This window comes from Haliotis rufescens, unplaced genomic scaffold (genome assembly GCF_023055435.1).
Source record: "Haliotis rufescens isolate VD_foot unplaced genomic scaffold, xgHalRufe1.0.p SCAF_106, whole genome shotgun sequence".
NCBI lineage: Eukaryota > Metazoa > Mollusca > Gastropoda > Lepetellida > Haliotidae > Haliotis > Haliotis rufescens.
In genome coordinates this window covers 152,470-172,125 of record NW_025963787.1, presented here as the reverse complement: position 1 = coordinate 172,125, position 19,656 = coordinate 152,470, and the positions used below count along the sequence as shown (strand labels likewise).

The following is a 19,656-nucleotide window of genomic DNA, read 5'->3' as shown; positions in this document are numbered from 1 at the left end:
TTGGAGACATGCGAAATGGCAGTGACGTCACTTCCGAAACAAGGATAATCGATGATAATCGATAATCGAGTGTTTTTAGCTATCGCCAATACCATGGTAATAGTAGAAATACCCACGATATTCACCACCACATGTTAAACGTAAGAAGTCCGTATTACTTAGTGGGGTAATGCACATCGCATGAATATATTTTGCTTCAAGGGCTAACCACATAGGCATCCCGGACAGATTACACTCCAGCTCCCCATGTTTATCATAAGAGCAGAATAATGGGGATAGTGTCTCATGCCATCAATCACTGTATTGTCTGGTCCAGGGTTTCTATAGTTATAGTCCGCCATCTTATAGCTGGAATAGTGCTCACTGTGACGCAAAACAACATTCATTCACCCAATCACATGAAGCGACTCGTGTCACCATGAACGAATAAGCAATTTGGTCTTAACATAAAAAATGTTTGAAAGTAATTTAAGATTATAAGGTACAATGTTTTTTCTTTTTGTTTAATAGCCATAACTGTGACGCGGGCCTCAGTTGTTAATTCGCTTGGATGGTGAGGTTTGTTGGTTGAACAAACGGCTCTTGTGTCCTGTGCTTCTCGCGTTACCAAGCCTTAACCCTGCACGGGTTGTGATGCACCATATTGACTCTATATACGTTCAATTGTGTTTTTTCGGATGTGTATGGCTCGGCCCCATAATGGCCCAATAGTGTTGATTCATTTTTTATCCGTCAGTCATTTATCGCACACGGATCATATTCATGACTTGATGTGCCTCATCTGCCTCGTCTAAACTTTCAACAACAATCCAGTTGGCGATATACACGGAATAGTTGGTTTAATATTGTTGAAACGCTTGCGTCAGTCACAGGCACAGTGGACGATAACTCCTTACTGAATGTTCAAAACGATTGCCTAAAGAGCTAAAACACGTCTCTTCCGGTTGTGTTATCAAAAAACTCGACATAGACGCTCACAAGGTTAATATTTAGGTTATAGGTAAATTGATTGTCTGGATTGCGTGTCTTCAAATGTCTACGGCTGTAATAACATTACTATTTTGGATAAATAGTGGGGAATGATTTTATCTGATGATTGGTATTGACTGAGTGAGTGTGTGTGTTGTTGGGTTTAACGCCGCTTTTAACAGTTTTCCAGTTATATCACGGCGTGTCAGCTTATTGTGGGAGGAAGGCCCGAAGTGATGCAGGTCTCAGACGTTTACCACTTTGGTGAAACCCACGAGCACGGGTATGGTGCTGACAAACCTAGAAACATAATCGGGGCGAACCGGGATTCGAACCCACAATCATAGGTTTCTGGCGTGCCCAAGGGACGCAACTCTGCACAGCGAACCGCGGCGCCTCAGACGACTGGGCCACCCGTGCCCCCTCTTTTAAAGTAGCAAATAGTAATTTTTAATGCAGACACAAACATCTCCTTGATGGCTAGGGTATAATTTGGAACAAAATTGTGCAAATCTGGTCAGTGAAGCAGGTGAGAGTCTGTTGCGTTTCTAGCCCTGGCTCTAAAGATGTAATGGCTCATATATCATTTGGGGCAAAGATGGGCAAAATGTCTGCACCCCTTCGTGTCAGGGCCTGCGTGTCGTGGATTCGAAGATTCGCTGGTGATTAACACATGATCCTGGGTATTGCTATACCAGCGCCGTAATCGTGATAACCGTCAACAACCTGGGTCACATCGGACCTTAAATCCACATTAGTCATTTTATACACTAACATTAACTACGTTTGTAACGAACACGCTTATAACTGACGGATATAACGAACTTATTTTTTCCGTCCCGACCATTTGATGTATATATGCTGTATATATGCATATAACGAACTACGGTTATAACGAACAAAAATTAAGTGGTCCCCCCGAGTTCGTTATAACCGGAGTTTACTGTAACTGAATTACTGCTCAAAGCGGCGTTAAGCTCCACTCAATCATCCAATCACTCATTTGCGCAATGAATCATTCGCTCATAAATGTGTCAGAGATTGGGTCAGACATGTTGGTGAGTTAATGAATATTGTTCACCAATGCTCAACCTATATACCGGCTAGACCATATTAACCAGTGAATGAATTCACAATGACACACAATCAGCCAAGGTACCGGACCGAGGGTACTGGGAACCTATTCTCTCCTGGAACAGAAACAAGAACGATTGGAAGCTCGTATTTCTTCCCTGGTCCCCTGGGTCGGTGGAATAGCTTTAGAAAAACTTGGACCACTCATGTTTATTTGCCTCCAACATATCAAGTGATATTTAAAATCATGAACATATGTAGGCTTACTGAACCAAAGAAATCTATTGCGCATTAGGAAGTATTAAGGGTGTTCACAGTTTCTCTGAGACGACACAATTCTCTGTTGGCGAAATTGTCTTCCAGGTCATATTTTATGTTCGCTTCATGGACTTATGTTTTTTTTTAATTTGTTGTATACGCCGCACAGTTTCACACTTACGACGGCTGTCTGTAAAAAATCGGGTCTGGACGGGGCAATCCCGTGATTGACATCATGAGCATGCATGCACGCAATTAGGATACAATAACATGTGGATCAACCAAGAAGATGAGCTAGACGCGCGATCCCGTTAGTCGCCTCTTACGACAAGCATGGGTTGATGTAGACAATTGTAACCCGGATCTTCATCAGGGTGTACTTTATTAAATTCCATATACCGACGCTATGAATGTTACACACACATACATACTTGTATGGTAATGTCCATGTATGCTAGACAAGATCAGGATGGATTGATGTACGTCAACCGATGATGACGCATGTCAAACTTGATAGATAAACGAACAATCATTTTAAAAATTCAATTTATGTAAAAACACATACCCAATGTAAAATCATATAAACCGAACTCAACGTTCATAAATACGTATAGAAACGTAAACAAAATGTATTATCTTGAACTGTTAAAACTGTACAAAATACATGTTGCATAGTGAATATTGTTGAGGTGGTTTTTTTCCAAATCAGAATGAGTTAATAGAACCAATTTATTAAATCGTGGAATATTTACTGACTCAAAAATGCTAGTGAGTGGGTGAGTTTGGTTTAACGCCACTTTGAACAGTTGTAAAACGGTGTGGGAGGAAACACCAAGTTGAAGCAGTTCTAAGACATGTTCCACTTTGATAAACCCACAATCACGGAAATGGTGCCGACAAAAATAGAAGCATGATCAGGGTGAACAGGGAATTGAACCCACGAACAAAGGAATCTTGCAAGTTTAAGGGACAAAGCTCCGCAGAGCGAATTGCGGCGCCTGAGACGACTTGACCATCTGTGATCACCCTCTGTGCCAGTACGCCAGTAACAGACACTGTTACTCCCCTTTAATGACGTTTTGTTTGTTGTTTGACGCCGAACTCTGCAATATTCCAGCAGGAGGACGGCGTTTTGTAAAGAATCGAGTCTGCACCAGAGGATCGAGTGATTGACATCATGAACATCAATCCACACAATAGGGATATGATGATTACCCGACCCATTTAGTCACCTCTTATGGCAAACATAGGTTGCATGTAACCCCAAAAAGATGAGGAAGTTAGATAAATTTTAGAGTCACAGGCTGTTTCGTTTCTTTTCTCATTTTGACACATGAGTGCCAGATCCTTTATTGGCTCAGCCGAACTTTGAACCCGGCTGCTCGGGGAAACCCATCTTCCATGATAAAAATGTCAGTTCTGCTAGTAAAATAAAACATTAGTTACTGCTCCGGGCTGTAACACTAGTACTAAGAATAGGGAAGATGTTGTTTGTTACCAAAAGGAACATATCTTCACAACAGTGAGTAAGGGTTTGACGGCGGGTTCAACTTTAGTTTTCACACCTATTGTAAGTTTAATCTCGCATGAAATCGCATCTCTAATCATGCCGGTTCTCTCCACGACATCGCGCCACGTACGTCACGTCAACATGGCGCGGTAGATGACGGCACCTGGTTCATCTGGGCGAGAGTCTGGCTGTGGACAGCAGCTGGTTCATCTGAGCGAGAGTCTGGCTGTGGACAGCAGCTGGTTTATCTGAGCGAGAGTCTGGCTGTGGACAGCTGCACGATCTCCAGCATCAAGTCCTGGGGGAGCTGCTTGAACTGAGGAGTCAAGGACACGGACGCCAGATTTGAAGCCAAAAACTCGAGGCACACTTCCCGAATATCATCTAGAAGACAGAAAAAGAAAAACATGTCTTCAAATTGCTTTCCGATTATATGCTGCTTTTAAATCTTCATAAAATATGGTTGTCATCCATGACGTCATCCATGACGTCATTTGCCCCCATTGCCATGAGGTATGTTGTATGAAATATTAATATCCAAGATGGCTCCAAATGATTGACACCAATTGGAAACAATGAATTTCTTTACGGTTCTTTTGGCATTAAAAGTTGAAAAAAGACATAAAATATTATATGTATTAATGTACTTGACATAGAAAATTAACATGGAATATTCCACGGCGAGGTCCTGAAAAGAAGATTACAGAAACAGAGATAGAGAAACTATATCGAACATTACAGTGTTGTATCACGGTGCCATAAAAAACAGCATGAATGACGAAGCTATTGCATTCAATGCAGCCATCACATGCAGTGACAAAGTCAGATAAGACGCATTATCAGCTTAAGCAAAATCTGAATACTTACTGCGGTTTCATAACCATTTTGTAATACAAATGTTTGTTTGTTGTTAAACGTCGCACTCAGCAATATTCCAGCTATATGACGACGGTCTGTAAATACTCGAGTCTGGACCACACATTGATGGATGTCATGGTTGATGTCATGAGCAACTGGGATACAATGACATGCATCAACCAAGTCAGCGAGCCTGACCACCCGATCCTGTTAGTCGCCTTTTACGACACGAAAAGTCGTCCTGCTGTGAGAATGAGTGATAAGCGACTAGTGATCGACGCAGCGTCAATGTCGACACACGAGTCACCACATGCAGTGACAAAGTCGGATAAGGCGCATTATCAGCTTTAGCAAAGTCAAAATGAATAGGCATGTGTCAAGTGAATTTCGGATACAACAAACGTAGTCTAGTACCCTTGGTATTCCTTACATCAGATATCACAACACATCAAAAACATAATTAATATTAGTAAAATATCACCTGAAATCGGTTCTTTAGCGATGGCGTTGGCGTACACATCAACGACGTTGTCCGTGTCCAATTTGGCGTCGATCATCGTCACCGCCAACGCTCGGAGGCCATCCATTTGAAGTATCGCCGCAGCTGCCACAAATACAACATCTAATGTCTCAAAAAATATTTTCAATGGAATTTCAGGACCAATAGATAGTCATTTAAAGAATCCTTAAAAGTGATCATCAAATAATCGATTTAAGTCTCTCCTACGCAGCTGCGGCAAAATACAACATGCAATGTCTCAAAATATAATAATTGCACTCGAAATGCAGGACCTGAAGATAGTCATTTAAGAATCCTTAGAAGCGATCCATCGAATAATCGATTTAAGTCTCTCCCTAATAGAGGTATCCACTACACGAGCCCGGGATTCTGACCATTGTACGCTCGTACTCGTCATTAGTGCATCACCCGCCTCTTCTTTCAAGCCCCATCGCGGAATTTTCTGCCCTGCTACGTCCACGTCCTGCTTCTCGTTGATATCCACATTCACCTCCTTATCTGAAGCATTATCCAACATACCAACCCCCTTTCAGAACTGCTATCCCTCTACCGCCCCATCCCAACACCGGTGGCTCACCTCTCCACACGTCCACCAAGACGTATGCTGTCTGGTCGCCGGGGATACGGCCGCTGTACACGTAGTGGAGGACTCCAATGAAGGCGTAGGCACTCATACGTTCTATAGGAATTGCACCTTTCTGCAGGAATAAACGTGTAATTTTGGTCTCAGGTTACAGCAATGCCCAATATATATATATATATATATATATATATATATATATATATATATATATCAAAGTACTCTTGAAAATCACATTCGTGAAATCGGTTGAGTGAATTATATACTGAACCGCAAAAGAAACGTCACCATGGATAGACATATGAGAAACCTTATTTGTCCAAACACTGTAAACATACTTTGAGACATATTAGAAAGACGAAACTTGGCAAAACTGATCTTCAAGGTTTAAATTAAAGTGTCAAATGTTCTAAAAGTGAAACACAACACTAGTCTCTGAGAAAACGGCTTCACAAGTCAGTATCTCGTGTGTCCGCCATGTGCCTTGATGACTGCCGTGCAACGTCAACATGCGGTTGATGAAGGCCATAGGCACTTGAGCCCAAACTCTGAAGAACGCCTGACGCAGTTAAGCTGCAGTTGTCGGCTTTGGTCGGACGTCATTCAGCCGTCTTTGAATCTCGTTCCACAGGTGCTCAGTGGGATGTAAATCGGGACTGAGGGCAGGTCACTGCATGGATATGATGCCATTCTGCTGGAGGAAGTATCTGTTGCTATCGCAGTGTGGGCACGGGCGTTATCATGCTGAAACTCGTGGTTGCCGCGACGTGCCAAATGAGGTATTGCGTGTGGTCTCAAGACTTGATCAATGTACCGAGCTGCTGTGACACCATTGCCTCTCCCTGGACCGATGTTCTGGAAGACCGCAGGGCCGACCCTCTGTGCAAGATCAATTCCACCCCACACCTTGATGCTCGGACCACCCCACGAGTCTCTCTCAACAACACAAGCATCCGTTTAACGTTCCCCACGGCGTCGCCAGACTCTCTCTCTCTGCCATCTGCTCTTGAGATACAGTAACGGCTCTCGTCTGAGAAGAGGACTCTTCTCCACTGCTGGTGGCGCCAATGCTGGTGCTGTGTTGCCCACTGAAGACGGTCCCGGCGATGACGAGGTGTCAGAATGGGTCCTCGGTGTGGCCTGTGACAGTGGAGATGTCTGCTCGTCAATCGTCGACGCACGGTGTCCGCACTAATGTGTCGTTGGTGTGTCCCCATGGTCTGTCGAGCAGTTTCCGTAGCAGTAACAAAGCGATCTTGAAGATGCTGTCGCACAATCTGACGATCTTGACGTCGGGTGGTGACCCTTGGTCTTTCACTACGTGGTCGGTCATCTGTAGTGTTGGTGGTCTGGTATCGTTGCTGGAGCCTGTATATGGTCCTTACGTGGACTTGAAATGCATTGGCTACTTGCCGGGCAGTTTGTCCAGCTTGCAATCATCCAAGGGCTTGATGTCGCTGATGTCTTGTCAATGTTGGCATGTGGTAGCAATTCAATAACGAATGAATGTTATCCGATCTGGGTGGATTTTTATAGGGCAAGAAATGGGGGAACGCATGTGCATTTCAATTTGCATGGAACTCACGTGCATCGGGTTACCATGGCCGTTGCCGTGATGCGTTTGGGCGATCGGATTTATTGTCATCTGCTTTGTTTTTATCATCAAATTTCATTTTTCCGGACAAGGTAATGTTAAATTTTAGAAACTTTGACAAAAAATACCCAGATATTTAAATGACAACTTTTCATGCAATTTTACTCGGGGTGATGTTTCTTTTGCGGTTCAGTATATATTGTTCGGTTTTTATCGACCTCAGCAGATATCGTAATTTAGCCTCAGTTCCTGTTATGGAAGTGTCAGGATAAACTCGTAATAATATAAGTACTATATTATATTTTACGTAGCCATGCTACAACTGATAATTATTACGATTTATTTGCGGTTTATATTCAATAATTTGCATAAATTTCAGATCAATAGCTTACCTGAACAGTAAATACAGGAGTGAGTATGGTTTTACGCTACTTTTAGCAATATTCCAGCAATATGACGGCGGGGGACACCTGAAATGGGCTTCACACATAGCACCCATGTGGGGAATCGAACCCGGGTGTTCGGTGATACGAGCGAACGCTTTAACCACCAGGCTACCCCGTCGCCCCAAAATAGAGTAAAATCAGTTGGTGTTTTATCGTCTTTGTAACGCCAGATTACAAAAGCATGTTATAATTTGATAGTACATTACTGATTGCAAAGGAGGTTGTAACTTTCAAAACTTACAACAATACAACACAAAAGTCAATGATAACTTGATTTTCAAACTTACCTCCGATGCTGCTGACATGATGACCTTCAACTTCGGCGACCTGACCGACAAGATGGCGCGGTGACCGTAGACCTCTGTGCCCTGGACACAGAACACGACGTCGCTGGTGTCCTTGTCGTTGACGAGTTTGGCAAAGTCATCAGCCAACGCCGACAACGAGGGTGGGGGTTCTGTCGGTGGATGTATTGAACAGTAGTGACGTGAAATAGATGGAAACATCTAAGAATACACCGCTATCAGACATGAACATGGTGAGTATACTGAATACTTTCTGCGGTTTTATAACCATTATGTAATACAAAGGCAAGAGTATGGATCCAGCCAGCTGTGACAATGTTTGTTAGTTTGTTGTTTAACGCCGCACTCAGCAATATTCCAGCTATATGACGGCCGTCTGTAAATAATCGAGTCTGGACCAGAAAATCCAGCCATTGACAGCATGAGCATCGATCCACACAGTTGGGATACGGTGACATACATGAACCAAGTCAGCAAGCCTGACCACCCGATCCCGTTGGTCGCCTTTTACGACACACACAGTCGTCCTGCTGTGACAATGATGGACGGGCGACTGGTGACCGACATTGCGTCAGTGTGTCCACAGGAGTGAATATTGTTCAACTCAGTGTTCCAGTTATATAACGTCGATCTGACTGGAGCGGGCAAACCATTAACTAAAGGCATGAACAACGTTCCACGCCATCGGGACATGATGACACACAATCAGCGCTTGATCATTACGTCACAGTCTCTGACTTCCAGCGTCTCTTTGGTCGGCCCTTTACAGCCAACGCTCTAACCACCTGGCCCACTAACCCTGAATGCTTTGCTGTTTGTTTGTTTGTTGTTTAACGCCGCACTCAGCAATATTCCAGCTATATGACGGCGGTCTGTAAATAATCGAGTCTGGACCAGACAATCCAGCGACTGACAGCATGAGCATCGATCCGCGCAAATGGGATACGGTGACATACATGAACCAAGTCAGCAAGCCTGACCACCCGATCCTGTTGGTCGCCTTTTACGACACACACAGTCGTCCTGCTGTGACAATGAGGGAAACGGCGACTGGTGATTGACACAGCGTCAATGTCGACACAAGGGTGATTGTTGTTTAACTCAGCAGAGCTACAGATAAGCAGCGTATTTGCGTAAAATCCCCCCCCCCCCCCCCCCCCCCCCCCCCCAAATATTCAAATCCAAATTACTTTCAATTCACTTGCGCGCAGGAACACATGCATTAAACGAAAAACTCAAATGTTTAAAAACAGCACGCGTAAATACCCAATGAAGCTTTTTCAGCATGCGAACAAAGGGGCTAATTTCCAAAACACAATTACGAGATAATTTACTATCCGAGTCAAGCCCATATATTGTGAACAGTTATATACATCTAAAACATTATTTCATACTTTTGAAATCTTAAAATGTTCACTCCTTTTGGGAAAAAACCCTGGCGAGTGATGAATAGATGAATGAAAACATATTGGTTACCGTATGAAAAATGCAATAACCCAATTAAAATGGAAACCCTAGAAAAACTCAGACTCAGTATTCCAGTTATATCACGTCGACCTGTCTGGAACGGGCAAACCACAGACTGAAGGCATGAACAACGATCCACGCCAACGGGACATGATGACCATCTTCACGGTGTTGTGAGCAGGTCGACGATTCGATACCAAAAGACGTACTTGTTGTTACCCTCCCTCTGCAGTACTGCTTGCCATACGCGCTTTCATTTTCTCACACACATCATCGATCTATCGTTGGACGAGATTTGTATGTTATGGAAGGAGGTGATGATTGGTCTGGAGTGATTGTATTGTCTTACCAGATTTTAACTTTCTGCCCACCAACTCGACGGCGTCTATCTCGACCCATGACTGTGCCACAGAACAGTCGACGTCGAGTCGCACCTCCTTGGTCCTGAAGTTGGGGGTCTGTATATGTAGAAAGCATACTGCATGGTAACCGTGGTAACACCGTGTTCTACAGAGCGTCATGTTACACCTGGGGTAGTATCAATGTAACACTATCACACGGTGTTCTACAGAGCGTCGTATTACACCTGGGGAAGTATCAATGTAACACTGTCACACCGTGTTCTACAGAGCGTCGTATTACACCTGGGGAAGTATCAATGTAACACTATCACACGGTGTTCTACAGAGCGTCGTATTACACCTGGGGTAGTATCAATGTAACACTATCACACGGTGTTCTACAGAGCGTCATGTTACACCTGGGGTAGTATCAATGTAACACCGTCACACCGTGTTCTACAGAGCGTCGTATTACATCTTTGGGTAGTATCAATATAACACTGTCACACCGTGTTCTACAGAGCGTTGTATAATATCTTTGGGTAGTATCAATGTAACACTGTCACGCCGTGTTCTACAGAGCGTCATGTTACACCTGGGGTAGTATCAATGTAACACTGTCACACCGTGTTCTACAGAGCGTCATGTTACACCTCGGGTAGTATCAATGTAACACTGTCACACCGTGTTCTACAGAGCGTCACATTACATCTTTGGGGTAGTATCAATGTAACACTGTCACAATGTGTTCTACAGAGCGTCATATAACATCTTTGGGTTGTATAAATGTAACACTGTTACACCTCGTTCTACAGAGCATCATATTACATCTTTGGGTAGTATCAGTGTAACACTGTCAGACCGTGTTGTACAGACATTCACATTACCCCTGGGGTAGTATCAATGTAACACTGTCACACGGTGATCATTTTCGCGAGAGACAAGTGACCAATAAACTACTGCTCAAAATAACATTCCCTCGATTACCACCGAGTCGAGGGGCGGTCGGGTAGCCTAGTGGTTAAAGCGTTCGCTCGTCACGCCGAAGACCAAGGTTCGATTCCCGACATGGGTACAATGTGTGGAGCCCATTTTTGGTGTCCCCCGCCGTGATATTGCTGGAATATTGCTAAAAACGGCGTAAAACCATACTCCAGTAATTCCATACTTAATTCCAGTATCCCACCATATCGTTCAATATGTAACATCATTGCAGAATCCTCATCGAAATGGTTCAATACTGATACTAACTTGTCTCGAACAATGTACGGATAAGTCGATGTCAATTTGAATTTCCCTAGTTCTTCGAGATAACAAGGTTCCACAGACTATGTCGAGTCGTCTAAGTGAGCCACTACGGTACTGACACTCACCTTGATATCAGGGGAGAATATCCTGCTCTCCTGGAACACTTTTACCTTTCCCGTCTCCCATAACGTCTCCCACGTGCCCCCGGGGGATCTGACAGACACCCTCTTCACTCCACCAGAGTGGAGAGTCTCGTAGATGTTGATGCCGGACACGTGCACGGCTGTGTCGTACCCCAGCTGCAACAAGTAGTTTTCCCCAACAAATGTAGCAATTACACCGCACTTACGAATACCGCTGTTTACTTTGTAAGACCATAGGAGGAGATATTAATCAAATACCTGTTACAGTTCACAGATAAAGTCACCCTTTCAGTTCACTGTTCACTGGGTATGTTTCACTGACCTCAATAAACTGTTTATTGTCGCGTGTCCTCTGTGCCCACGCCCCCTCAATGTCCCCATAGCGGGGGTACACCCGGGGTGGCCCCACTGCCGCACTTGCCGGCCACCTGAATAACAAACACAGTGGAGACACTGGACTGTAGCAAACAGCCTATCTTCGATTGTTTCGAGTGAGTGAGTGAGTGAGTGAGTGGGTGAGTGGGTGGATGGGTGAGTGAGTGAGTGAGTGAGTGGGTGAGTGGGTGGGTGGGTGGGTGAGTGAGTGAGTGAGTGAGTGAGTGAGTGAGTGAGTGAGTGAGTGAGTGAGTTGTTACCCTAACTTTTATATATTTCGGCAAAATTACGCAGACAAAATTAATTACATCTAAAGTTGGACATTCTGTCACCTCTAAGAAAGTATACACCCATGTTTGATAGTGGCTGAACATGAAACATTCAAAACATGGTGATGTATTTGACACGGGTTTCGACAGTTGTGTTTTGGACCATAGGTGTGCAGTGTTTCGGCGACTGTTTTCAGCCTAGAAACATTTGGATAACGTTTAAAATTGTATTTACAAATCCAATTCGAAGTCACTTTCTTTTGCCCGGCAGTGTAGCACAACTACTATACATACGTTTAACCTTCGCGTGATTCAAAGTCATCATGTCACGCTCTGAGTCATAATTACACACTCGCTTATTTGTAGTTTTGAAGGTTGAAGGGAAAAGTCATTATCTGCAAAATATATAAAACTTCAAACATGTCCTGATATATTGTCATGAAAACAATTATGCGCTTTTTTTTTATAAACGAGTGGAGATAAGCGTGAAATGTATCACGTGCTCAGTTCTTGTGACGACAGTTTAGCAGTACCTTGGTTTTATTGGACAAAATATGAAACACCAGAAACCAAGAAAGGTGACGAGGTGAGACCGAGTTACCTCCCTTGTTCAATGTTTACATTCTGGCAAAACACAATGCGGAAGTGCGGCAGAGATATTTCAACGTCTCCCGAACCGCATTAAACAATATCATGCGTTCTGGACATATATGTATATCGTTTAACTGAATTCTTTTTAATATCTTCATCGAAGTAAAATATTAAAGTATCACAGGTAACCAACAGTGAATCAATGGTATACTGTCCGACGGTCGATCGAGGTCAAGCAAAAATGTCACAACAGTAGTCGATGGTTTCAGGTATTGGTGATTGTCTAGCGTGTCAAATCATAGTTAAACTAAGACACCAATGGCAATGGATTAGTCTGTCTTACAGACCCTGATACAAATATATATCTAATACAACCAATGTTTGGCAAGTCTAGACTACTGCAGTATCTGAAAATGAAGAGAGTCACTGGCCTCCCTTTTATTATATTTTTATTAAGATAACTGAACAACTGTTGTTGTTTTCTGTACGAAATGTTCATTTCAGAGACTAGATGTTAGTCTACCAATGGATGTAACACAGAAATAATGTAAACATTCTGTTTGACACTACAGGTTACTGTTATACGTTTGGAGGTCAGTATCTGATTCACGTACCCATTCGAGTCATACTGCGAAGAAAAATTGATGACTGTTGACGCCCATTGCTGGAGTACCCCGGTCGCCGAGGTGTCGGGATTCGTCATCTCCCTGTTACTGTTACACACTGACCAGCCTGATACTAATCCGACCTACCTGGTATGTATGGTCAATTGATTACAGGTAATGAGACGCGGACAGGTGTATTATGAATGCGTTGTCAATGGAGACAGTGTATGAGACGGGGGCGTTGCCTGACCCGGACTCCAGCTTCATTGTTGTCTTAGTAACTCAGTAATAGTTATAGTTTTGTGTGGTATTTCATTACGATTTGAAATTCTTACTTTGATCAATAGTATATATGTGAGAATAATGAGGTCATTTAAAAGCTTTTGCTTATGTCCGTAAAATAGATAGATAGATAGATAGATAGATAGATAGATAGATAGATAGATAGATAGATAGAAAGATATAGATATAAAGATATATATATATATATGACCTCATTATTCTCACAGATATATTATTGATCAAAGTAAGAATTTCAAATCGTAATGAAATACCACAAAGTAAAAAACATCGCACATACGGAAAAACGAATAAGAGAACAATTAAAAATAAAGGGAAATGTTTTACTGTCAGAACATTTGAAATAGCATTTACTTTTACTTTCTCTAAAACTAAATGTTCCCTTATTCATTTTCATCAGTTTATTTTACTGTGTTATGTCGAATTACTGGTGAAGTTCGTTTGCCTCGAATATCTGGATATCTCGAGACATGGTTCGACTGTCTACAAACGTTGTCATATCTACCACTACCATAATAAGTACTTATACTGATAATATCTCGACACTTAGTCCTAGTTATTTTGAATTTTCATTAGTAAATGTTGGTTGTTTTTGGTACTTCTAAAACAATCACAATACCAATATATCTCTAAAAATGTGTGATAAAGCTCTTTCTCAATTCTGTTCCTACAATAACTACTTATGGAAACACAATGTACGTACATGGGGTCATTTGGTGCAGTACTAAGTCTTGTAATGATACGATGTCAAACTGTTTGATACGGGTGCCAGTTCATCCCTTGTGTTCGGGGCGGTCGGGTAGCCTGATGGTTAAAGCGTTCGCTCGTCACGCCGAAGACACGGGTTCGATTCCCGACATGGGTACAATGTGTGAAGCCCATTTCTGGTGTCCCCCGCCGTGATATTGCTAGAATATTGCTAAAAGCGACGTAAAACCATACTCACTCACTCACTCACTCACTCATCCCTTGTGTTCACTACGCTGTTACGTCATACTTGAACGTCCTTCTTGTACCTATAGCTGCATCATCCCTGGATATGAAGAAGTCGGATAAGGACAAAGTCCGTTTTAATATCTCAACAGAAGTAAATAACGCTGTTATGGCTCTTAAGATTCCATCGTGTTCGTTGCATCCGGATTTGACTATCATCGACACAGGATATTTTAACGATTTACTCTGTCAGACCACCTAAACGTTTGACATCATGACCTTCGACATAGTTGACCTGACCAACACGATGGCCGTTGACCTCAATGCCCTGGACACGGAACACGACGTTGTTGGTGTCCTTGTCGTTGACGAGTTTGGAAGAGTCGTCATCCAACGAGGGTAGGGGTTGTGCCAGTAGCTGGTTTCTTTGGGAATCTGAGAATACACCGCCCTTAGTGTGCAATATGCATTTAACAGCCGAGGCAAAGACATTTCTTTGGGTTCGACAATTTCATCTTTTAAGGGAGACCTCGGATTTTTAAGAGCACCCCGTTTCCCTGGATACCTAACACAACGTCACTGGTGTCCTCGTCTTTCGCGAGTGTAACGTCATCAGTCAACGCCACAATAGCGGATGGAATAGACAATTTTGGCAACTGCCGGAGTTTTAAACTTTTATTGACTCGTGTTGATATATTTGATATCAAAAGACACAGATTGTCTATTTATTACCTTGATCATAAAATGGTGTTTAATTTGACACTTTAAAGTCCGAATCGATAGCCGTTCGTCTAAGAAATAACAACTGATACAAAACGCAGAAACATCGTAGAGAAACACCTCAGACAGTGAGATGGTGAATAATCTGGGGTGGCAGTGAGATGGTGAATAGTCTGTGGGGACAGTTGGACGGTGAAAAGTCAGGGGTGAGAGTGAGATGGTGAATAGTCTGGGGTGACAGTTGGACGGTGAATAGTCTGGGGTTACAGTAAGATGGTGAATAGTCTGTGTTGACAGACGGTGAATAGTCTGGGGTGACAGTGAGATGGTGAATAGTCTTGGGTGACAGTGAGGCGGTGAATAGTCTGTGTTGACCGACGGTGAATAGTGTGGGTTGACAGTGAGATGGTGATTAGTCTGTGGTGACAGTGAGACGCTGAATAGTCTTGGGTGACAGTGAGATGCTGAATAGTCTGGGGTGACAGTGAGATGGTGAATAGTCTGTGGGACAGATGGACGGTGAAAAGTCAGGGGTGAGAGTGAGATGGTGAATAGTCTGGGGTGACAGTGAGATGGTGAATAGTCTGTGGTGACTGTGAGACGGTGAATAGTCTGGGGTGACAGTTGGACGGTGAATAGTCTGGGGTGACAGTGAGATGGTGAATAGTCTGGGGTGACAGTGAGACGGTGAATAGTCTGGGTTGACAGTTGGACGGTGAATAGTTTGGGGTGACAGTTAGACGGTGAATAGTCAGGGGTGACAGTTGGGCGGTGAATAGTCAGTGGTGGCAGTGAGATGGTGAATACTCTGAGGTTACAGTAAGATGGTGAATAGTCTGTGTTGACAGACGGTGACTAGTCTGGGGTGACAGTTAGGTGCTGAATAGTCTGGGCCGACAGCGGGACGGTGAATAGTCTGGGGGACAGTGAAATGGTGAATAGTCTGGGGTGACAGCGAGGTGCTGAATAGACTGGGGTGACAGTGAGCCGCTGAATGGTCTGGGTTGACAGTGAGACGGTGAATGGTCTGGGGTAACAGTGAGACGGTGAATAGTCTGGGTTGACAGTGAGACGGTGAATGGTCTGGGGTGACAGTGAGACGGTGAATAGTCTGGGTTGACAGTGGGACGGTGAATGGTCTGGGGTAACAGTGAGACGGTGAATAGTCTGGGGTCACAGTGAGCCGCTGAATGGTCTGGGGTGACAGTGGGACGGTGAATAGTCTGGGGTGACAGTGAGACGGTGAATAGTCTGGGGTGACAGTGGGACGGTGAATAGTCTGGGTTGACAGTGGGACGGTGAATAGTCTGGGGTGACAGTGAGACGGTGAATAGTCTGGGGTGACAGTGGGACGGTGAATAGTCTGGGTTGACAGTGGGACGGTGAATAGTCTGTGGTGACAGTGAAATGGTGAATAGTCTGGGGTGACAGCGAGGTGCTGAATAGTCTGGGGTGACAGTGAGCCGCTGAATGGTCTGGGGTGACAGTGAGACGGTGAATAGTCTGGGTTGACAGTGGGACGGTGAATAGTCTGGGGTGACAGTGAGATGGTGAATAGTCTGGGGTGACAGTGAGACGGTGAATAGTCTGGGTTGACAGTGGGACGGTGAATAGTCTGGGTTGACAGTGAGACGGTGAATGGTCTGGGGTGACAGTGAGACGGTGAATAGTCTGGGTTGACAGTGGGACGGTGAATAGTCTGGGGTGACAGTGAGATGGTGGGTCATGCGTGTTATTATCCGCGCATTATTCTGCCAGTGGCCTACTGCAATGATAATACAAACTTCGCTACTACCACTGTGTATTTGTACAACTACCGGTACCACATATATTCTTGTATTTGTATACAAATATATGTTTCAAAACTAGTATTTACGAGCTTATTGCGATGGTGCTGCTGGTCTAAGGGAAGTAATAGTCACTTAAGTTCTTTTAAATTATCTCCCTTTGACCACAGAGCATGTTCAATCATCGTTTTGTTTAATTAATTTATTATTTTCATGGCAATATCACCACATACTTGACACAATATGTTTAATGGAAAATCTTATTTTTTAATTATCTACTGTTTCTTCGTGTTCTGATGAGAACAATAGCGTACAAATTTCTATCACAGCAGCCGTTTATGAAGAAATGAATTAAGAGTCATAAAATCTAGTTAGACGTGTTCCAAGGGGGACAACCCTGTCAGAACTAAAGTATCAAAACACCATAGAATCAACAAAATGTCCCCAGCAGAGTTGTATCTATGGTGAAATTTGAAAACTATTAAAAAAATTCAAAGCATGCCAAAAAGAACTATTTTTAAAAAGTGCATAAACGTTCTCGGTTCCGTGTGAAAGCCAGTTAATCGTTTCCATTGCCGTGATGGTGAAAATAGCTGTTATATGATCTAGGATTTTAATGTTTTAGCCTAAATAAAACATAAAAATATTCAATTAGGGTTTTCGATTATTATTTTAAAACCATATGGTGAGATATTAATGGAAGGGAAATATAAAATAAGCGACATAGTGCTATAGACCATAATAGATCAATTGTATCAATCATAACATCAATCGAAAGGTAAAATTTAATAAATTGCAATTGAAACAAATTGTGTTTATGATAAAACACAAGTTAAGCGGTAATTTAAATTGGAAACAATAACATTTGAACCAAATACCAAAACAGAAATGTTTGTCTGTCTAAATGTCTGCCTGACCACTCACTCACTCACTCACTCACTCACTCACTCACTACAAGCAAACCAACACGCTACAACAAAAGTAATATATTTTGTCCAACACCCAGCACACCCCGACATTAGACCGAAAGTGTCTGCAATGTGATTAAACGCACTAATCTACTTCACCTAGGAGGATAAAAGAGACGGAACCCAGCCTAATGAGACATCACTACCTTTAGATTTCGCCTAATCTACTTCTCGATGTGATCTTTGTTCCAGTCCAAGACGACTGTGCTCGTATTAATTAAGAGCAGCATTAAAGATTGACGAGTTAGCATTTAGAAAGACTCTAATCACATTTTGGCTGCTACGGAGGTAAAAATATCAGTGTTATGTCGTGGCTTTATCGAGCATCTTCGGATATGGTCGGATATCTTCGTTATTTTCCGTAATCTCTTCCAATTTTGAAGTTTGAGTGGCAGCTGTCATGTTGTGAACTACAAAATGATGCCAGATTATTTCAGGGTTATTTTATGTGAGTTTTTGAGTGCATATTCATATGGAAGACATAAGACCCTGCAGGAAACATCAATCTAACTGCAATATTTTGTTAAAACAACATGCCAGCTTTGTGAATTTCATTTTGTTAGTATATCTTTCCAAAACGGCTGTTTTTACAAACAAGGAAAACACATCCTTCACTTGTCAGGTTTATAAACATTTGGAAGATTGGATATTCGCCTTATACGCGAGAATGATATTTATTGTAATGATTTTGTATAAATGCATTAAATGAAGAGAAAATGCATCTATTATCACGAAATTAGGCGTAAATTGTGACTGAGCAGGTTAAAATTAAAGTCACAACGGCAGTATTTCAACTACACTAATAATGATATTGAATCACGCTAATGTGATGTGGGGATTCGAGCGAGCGAGTGAGTGAGTTTGATTTTACGCCGCTTTTAGCAATATTCCAGCAATATCACGGCGGGGGACACCAGAAATGGGCTTCACACATTGTACCCATGTAAGTAATCGAACCCGGGTCTTCGGCGTGACGAGCGAACGCTTTAACCACCAGGCTACCCGACCGCCCCTGTGGGGATTCGAACCAAAGTTCTATCGTAGATAGTTGCAGCACCATCCCCGCCCCTAAAGAGAAATGAAAACAAACCAGGTAACCACTTTTTAATCTGTTGATGCCTGTTCAGACACCCTAACCTGATGTCGTCACTCGTGTGGCGTGCCACACCACAACCACAGGCTAGCGTCAGACCTGACCAATATGTAATTAGCGATGACCAACACGAGCCAGCGAGTGGTCAAATCTTACAAAGGCCTTTGAGCGTATGCGTAATTGAATGACCACTTGTGGTACTGGTCAATCAGCCTTGTCTGTGTCCCTCGATCAATGTTGTGGCCCTTGAACCTCCTGAAGTGATTTCAGAGACTTTGGAACATGTTGATATTGGATCCCAAACAAACACACCTCCTCCCCTCCAGCTCTCTGTGTTGACAAGGATATGAAACTAACATATTGCTGTTTGTTCAATCTCAGATATCAAACTTTGTTTAGGCTGGTGTAAATAATATCTCAAAGGCGGCTAAATATTGAATAATTGATTTTAATTTTCATCAAGCTCTTGATGAATTTCTTTGATAAAAGTTCCTGTGTCGGTTTCTAAAGGTTTGAAGAAACTGGTTTTTTTTAGTAATTCAGCATCTAAAGTCCCTTTATCACCTTAAAGTAGACTCTTTACGTGGAATAAATTAAATTAACGTCGCCAAATATAGCTCATGTTTTCTTAAAGAAATTGTCGGAGAGAAAAGCCAATATGGCCGCCGCTCTGATAAGATCAGCGCTATCAGTGAGCCCGAG

The 19,656-nt window shown here is 42.9% G+C and overlaps 1 protein-coding gene across 1 annotated transcript; it reads right to left on the bottom strand.

The window, feature by feature from the left end:
- Positions 1-2,838: 2,838 nt before the first annotated feature.
- Positions 2,839-13,423, bottom strand: LOC124115573 (speckle-type POZ protein-like). The gene is made up of 8 exons (XM_048392024.1): positions 13,163-13,423; positions 11,636-11,741; positions 11,296-11,469; positions 9,931-10,039; positions 8,097-8,266; positions 5,767-5,887; positions 5,151-5,273; positions 2,839-4,195 (listed from the first exon to the last, which is right to left on the bottom strand). The coding sequence occupies exons 1-8, from the start codon at positions 13,249-13,251 to the stop codon at positions 4,056-4,058; spliced, it is 1,032 nt and encodes a 343-aa protein (XP_048247981.1). The 5' UTR covers positions 13,252-13,423; the 3' UTR covers positions 2,839-4,055.
- Positions 13,424-19,656: the final 6,233 nt, after the last annotated feature.

Coding starts and splice junctions, on each gene's coding strand:
- LOC124115573 (XM_048392024.1), bottom strand. CDS start 13,251: ATGACGAATCCCGACACCTCGGCGACCGGGGTACTCCAGCAATGGGCG. Junction 11,742..13,162: donor TCGCAGTATGACTCGAATGG/GTACGTGAATCA, acceptor TTTGTTATTCAG/GTGGCCGGCAAGTGCGGCAG. Junction 5,274..5,766: donor CTTGGTGGACGTGTGGAGAG/GTGAGCCACCGG, acceptor TATTTGTGGCAG/CTGCGGCGATACTTCAAATG.